Below are 6,651 nucleotides of genomic sequence, written 5' to 3'. Positions count from 1 at the left end.
TGATGATGATGATGATGATGATGATGATGATGATGATGATGATGATGATGATGATGATGATGATGATGATGAATTAAGAGAATATCAAAATACGGTGAGTTTTCTCACCTGGCTCGTAATAGTCGAATGTCTTGATGTAGTTCCTCTGGATCTTGGCCACGCGACCCTCTCTAGTCATCTGCAGGTTGTAGCACAGAGAGGCTTTTGTGATCTGTTAAAAGATACGAAGTTTGATTAAGATTTTTTGGCCACATAAATAGACAATGATGACAATGACAAGGACAATCTTTATTTATCTCACAGGCATACGACCGTGCAGTGGATGGACCTTGATTGATCACAATCCAAGTGTTGACCATTCTTGTCTCGTTTTTGTTGTTGAAAAAATGGCATAAATGATAAATCCCAAATATCAAATTAGTAGTCTTGCAAACAGAAGGGTTAAAAAAAGGAAGTGCAATTATACTGAAGATTCGTCTTTGTCTATCTGCCTTTTAATCAGATTTAGCGTCCTGTCTTTTCTCCAGTTTTATTGTGGGTGAAAGTAAAAGATTGCACTTACTCTGAATAGTGGTGCTTTATAGACAAATCGAGAGTTCATAATTTAGGGAATGTTTGACCTTTCATTCGTGACCTTTGGAGGAAGTGCCCGGCCCCCGAGTGAGAAAAAGCAGCTATTATATCCACTGTTATCTTACAAAGTGAGCTTGTAAGAAATATACGATTGCAAAATTCCAAAACTATAAAATAGGAAAAGAAGATGACTTGGAATTGTTAGGGTAAAATTGTTGTTTTAATACGTTGAAAAAGACATGAAACCCTGGTCTTAAACCGAATATTGTCTTCATCAAGATTAGGCTCAACATAAACCCCAAAACAATTGAGGATTTTTCAAAAATCCTGATTCATTATTGTTTGTCAAATTCCTAAATAAGTTTTAGCTCCGAAAATAGAATTGATTCCTAGAATGTGCGGCAATTTTTGGTCCGCATTAAATTATAGTGTTATGTCCGTAAATTCTAATGTCTGACTAATCGCATCAGCAGCGGAAAATCTTTCTTAAAGATAAACAGAAGTAATTAACAGGACAAGATGGTTTATAGCCTCTACTGTGATCAAGAGACCAATTCTTGCAGAGAAGAGATTGTCACATTTTGCGTATTCATAAGCTACATTATTTCAACTTGTTGACGTGTGTAGCTTGTCTCTCTTGAACAGCATTTCTTAACCCTATCCGTCCATCCTGGGGTCATTTTGTACCTCCCCCCCCCCGGGTTGTATTCTTCACATGTTAGAATACTTCTAGTACAAAGATCTCTTTGATACTTTCAGTATTTCTCAAAAAATCATTTTGACAGACTGCTAAGCGCAGTGTACGGATCGGATTAGCGAGTAAACTTCCTCTTTGGAAAGTGGTGGCACGGTTCTCCCCACATCGTATAGATACGATAGTAAAACATGACGTTCGTACAGGGTTAGTCGTGAAGCCTCATAATATAATTTGCTGCCCTCTGTGATAGCTGCTCTCTAACATGGTCCACCAGGAAATAGACCCTCCCACGTCAAGGCATTGATGATGTTAAAGACTTTCAAAGACATTTCATGGTGTCTTTGTAGCGCGTTTCGGATGTACCTATTTTACTACGTTTCCCTGGAGACAGCGCAGGATAGGGCACTGGCTTTGGGGTTCTGATCATCAAATTATAAATTATAGTGTTTATTAAAAAGCGTTCAGGGATGTTTCTCCGATAGACGCACAGTATTATAGAGTGTTAGAAAGTGCTGATTTTTTACAGTGCACTTGTTTCTCTTTGCATTATTATTCAGAATTTGAGTTTTACCAAGATATCACAGAAATGGAGTTTCTGTGTCCAAACAAAAAACTCTCTTGGATGACTGACCTGAGACCTTGTGCTAAATCTAAAACGGACGTGGCAATCAATGCTTTCCATTCATCTATAATTTGAGGGGATATCCACAAATAAATTGTGCTTACATACTACTATTACGCAGGTCTTTCCCTGTCTCCCATATTTAAAAAAACCCCAGTAAAATGAAGTGTCTTCCGTTCGGAAGAATGAGCGATGACTCATTAACAGAAATATGAACACGTCTCGATGACAACATGTTCGGTCACACTAAGCCTAATAAACGATTGCATACACAGGCGGTGACGCCCACAGGAAAATGATATCTTTTAACAAGTCAGTCTGACAATTCCTTATTGTGGTACTTTAGCAGCCACACCCCCCCCCTCCCGTCCTCACAACAGCTGTCCTTCGATTTGATTTTAAAGTTCGAAAGTTCTTAACGCTTTATGTTAAAGAAAACCACCACCACCAACAACAACAACAAAAAACAACAACAACAACACAACAACAATAACAACAACAACAACAACAACAACAACAGTACCAATAACAAACTGCTTCCTGTGATTTAATAATAATTGTGTATATGGGATGGAATGGAGGGTGTCGGGATCTGTGAAGTAGCGGTTAAGCGCTTAATACGAGGTGCCCACTACGGCTGAGATCGGCCGATCGGGCCGATCGCCCGACTCGATCGCCTCAAAAACAACGTGTTTGTTTTCAGTTTCAGGCGATCGAGTCGGGCAATCGGCCTGATCCTGCCGTAGTGGGCACCCCGTATGAGACCCGAGTTCGATTTCTGAGTGGGGAAGGTTTTTATCGAGAGCTTCGGTCCCCTGCTTGGATGTTGTATCCCTCTCAGACGAGGTTGACCGTCACATTGCAGGATCGGAAGCCCGCCTCTGAAATACATTATCTAAACAGTGTCGACAGGGGCGTAAAAGAATGGACGGTGTGTAGAGCATTAAGTATTAAAAAAAAATTCTTGTTACTTTGGCTCGTCTGAACATTGTCAAAATCATTCGGTGCGTTAATCAAAGACTAGGGATTCTTTTATAAAAATGTGAGGCATCGGGGTGAAATCATGTGCTTATTAAAATAATGAAATCGAAGAAAACAGTTCGGTAATTATTTTCGAATTTTTGGGTTTTTTTGGGCTCACATATCTTTTATAGTTTTGTGAGTATTTTACTGAAAATCGTTGATTAAAGAACAAAAAAAAGTAAATTTTTATATTTCCCGAGGACTCTCAAGCAATGGAAGTTACCATACTTTGACGCCATTTTTTTGATAATTTTACCTCTGAAACTAGGTGACACTTTCTTATTCAATCATATATCTCAAATTCTTTTTAAGATAGTTGAGAACTTTTTCCGCCAAATGGAAGAAAAATAAACAAGCTTTAAGATTTTATAAATTACTCGGAATGCCCAAAAATTAACGAGTGCCTGATTCCACTATGCTGAATCACAAATATTATCTGTCTATTTGCTGATGTTTCTACCCCAGGCAGTTACGCTGCATGTTAGGATGCTGACAACTTATACACGCAAACTGATAAAATGAATAATATAGGATATTTCGTTCTCGTGAAGTTTTTATCGTCGATTGCTATAGTTTTAATCAAGTATTTGAGCTTGCCATTCTACATAATATTACACTTCCTCATCAATTGTTACTCCAAGGTAATTATGTATTCACTATTGGTCGCTTTTAAGCACAAGGGGGCTATCCCGAAATATGCTGTTTTTGAGAAAATTGAAAGTCGAGTTTTTGCCCTTCGTTCAGTTTATTTAAAAGACAATGAGAGTTTTCTCTTTAACCAAGCAAATATACACACCAATGAAACCAAACTTCTCCTACAGGTAGGTTAATGCCCACTTTTAGTTTAGGTCAAGATTTCTGGAAACCCCCGAAATCTGGGTTAGCCTAGTTGTCCTTAAAAGCGACCAATTTACTTGATCAAAAGCTTTCCCTTGAGTCCTTGAGTGTGAACTTTTATTTGGAACTCTATAATAAGTTGTTTGGGTATTTATTTTGTTCGACGTTATCCTCTATTTATATGATATACTGTTTTTAAAAAAATCCTGAAATGAAATGCCTGTGATCATCCCTGTAGTAATTATAATTGGCGTGGGATGTTTGGGGGGGGGGGGGGGGGGGGGGAAGTGACGTATTTTGCACACAAAGAGTCGGATCAAAAGTCAATATCGTTCAGGTTTTTGAGTGCATTTCATATTAATTCTACACCCGACAGGACATTTGTTATGTTTTTCCGTTTCTTTGTTTGTTTGTTTGTTGGGTTCTTTTTGTATCGAGTCGAGGGTACCCGTCATACATAGTGAGTCATCTAATGGTGTAGTAGTTACTAGTTTTGAGTTAACTGAATACACTGCACTTTTGTTTAACCCTCCCATACACCCTGGTAATCCGATCCGTACGCTTTGCATAGCAGTTTGTCAAAATGATTTTTTGAGAAATACCGAAAGTTTCAAAGAGATCTTCGTACTAGATCTAGAAATATTCTAAAATGTGAAGAATACAACCACGAGGGTACAAAATAACCTCGGGGGGTACGGATAGGGTTAACGATAAATAGAAGTAATTAACAGGAATAAGATGATTTATAACCTCTGCTATAATCAAGAGACCAGTTCTTGCAGAGAAGAGTTTGTCACATTTTGCGCATTCAAAAGCTACATTTTAACTTGTTGACTTGTGTAGCTTGTTTCAAAGATATCTTCGTACTAGAAGTATTCTAAAATGTGAAGAATACAACCCCGGGGGTACAAAATGACCCCAGGGCGTACGGATAGGATTAATCCATACCAAAAGGGGGTCCGTGGGGTACTGGTTAGTTGTTACACGCTTAAATTTTGCATGCAGAAGACCCATGTTCGATCGCCATGTGGGGAGAATTGTTGGTTTTTTTAAAAATCGAGTATCGCGGTATTTCTGTTGTAAGGTTGTATCCCTCTCAGCCCAGGTTGGCCGTGACATACAGACAGTGTTGCAGCTCGCCTCTTAAAATGATCTATATTGTGGTAATGGGGGCATTAAAAAAGACCACCAACATATAAAAAATTAACAACTGAAAAGCATACTATGTCAGACAGAGGTAGCCACACCCATATTGGATATAATGATATCTAGCTTATCACAAGATCGGCTGCACAGCGAATTAAAAAAAAGGCATGCAAGCAAACAAACAAACAAAATAGCATAGTCTGGGAGATCACATTTGACAATGCGTATTTTGCAATGAGTTATATGTGAGGCAGCGTGGCGGAATCAGGCGCTGGTTAATTTTTGGGCATTCGGGGTAATTAATATAATTATTAAAGCTTGTTTATTTTTCTTCCATTCCGGGAAAAAAGTTCTCAACAATCTTGAATAGAAGTTGAGATATATGAGATTGAAGAAGAATGTGTCACCTAGTTTCAGAGGTAAAATTATCGAGAAAATGGCGCCAAAGTTTGGTAACTTCCATAGCTTGAGAGTCCTTGGGAAATGAAAATTTACATTTTTTTGTTCTTTAATCAACGTTTTTCAGTAAAATACAAACAAAACTGTGTTTATAAATAAACATAAAAAAATATGTGAGCCAAAACCCCCACCCAAAAAATTCGAAAATTATTTCCAAACTGGCGGAAAGATGCTGTTTTCTTCGATTTCATTATTTTGACGAGCGCCCGATTCCACCACGATGCCTCACATATTTCTGTCATTTGGGGTTTAAAAAACTTGGGGTGCGGTCTTCAATGATTGAACTGCGATAAATATTCAGTTTTAATTCTAGATCTATCCTGAAACCAAATATCTAACTGTATGTTGTGATTAACATTGAATGTCTGAACAGACAATGAGTAATGTATAATTATAGATCTATATCGTCATGCATTTTAATTATTTTTGCCAATAACACGGAAAACAAAACTCGCTAGTGCCTCAATATATGGATTGGTGTCTGACTTAACAAATACTAGCCACTGTCACAAAACACATATGGGTGGCTGGCAGGAGCTGTGGTATTATTTTCTCGTTGTCTTTTTTATCGAACATAATAATGTATCTTTATGATCCCTCCTCTTTTTTTTCTTAGTTTGTCACTATTTAATGCCACTTCAAATCTTTTTCCCTGCATGACCAAAGCGCCGAAAAATTGTAACTAGCCTAAACTGAAACGAAATGAAGGTAGTGTCTACGTTCTTTAACGTATGAGAACGTACACAAGCTATCTACGTTCTCTGATGTAGTAGAGAACCTAAAAATAGCTCCCTTGCTTTTTCTAACGCTGAAGATCCTATCTTGATCACGGTGTGTACGTACTTTATAATAATAATTATTACATGTATTATGGAAACGAGTCGACAATGCTGCTTCCACAGTGCTTACGCTTTACTTTCGCAAGCTATTTACTTTCGTGAAAGAGTTCTTTCTCGCAAAATTATAACGCTCGCGAAAGCAAAGCGGTCTACAGTATCTTGCCTTTACAACGACGTTGAACCTCAACCAACCAACCAACCAACCAACCAACCAACACATTCTTTCATCCCATCGAGATGACTCCTTCCCTTTCACTAAATTTTGACACCACGCACACAACAAAATATGTTGTACACGTTTCTCACAAGGAACGAGTACTCCGAGGCACCCCCCCCCACCCTCAAACTATTTGAATAAGTCACTGAAGATCAGGCCTTCTGTATTCCGTATTTAGAAGAGAGCTTCTTCTTCTTCTTCTTCTTCTTCTTCTTCTTCTTCTTCTTCTTCTTCTTCT

At 38.1% G+C, this 6,651-nt stretch overlaps 1 protein-coding gene across 1 annotated transcript in view; it reads right to left on the bottom strand.

Annotated features, from left to right (window-relative positions):
• Positions 1–108: 108 nt before the first annotated feature.
• Positions 109–6,651, bottom strand: part of LOC101850323 (CD109 antigen) — a gene marked incomplete at its 3' end in the record, with an annotated part of 124,263 nt that continues 117,720 nt past the window's right edge. The window contains 1 exon segment of the mRNA XM_013080868.2: positions 109–211. Coding sequence (XP_012936322.1) covers positions 109–211 — 103 coding nt within the window.

The sequence above is a fragment of the Aplysia californica genome, unplaced genomic scaffold (assembly GCF_000002075.1).
Source record: "Aplysia californica isolate F4 #8 unplaced genomic scaffold, AplCal3.0 scaffold00103, whole genome shotgun sequence".
NCBI lineage: Eukaryota > Metazoa > Mollusca > Gastropoda > Aplysiida > Aplysiidae > Aplysia > Aplysia californica.
Note: the sequence above shows the minus strand (reverse complement) of the source record. Positions and strands in the feature narration are given on the sequence as shown.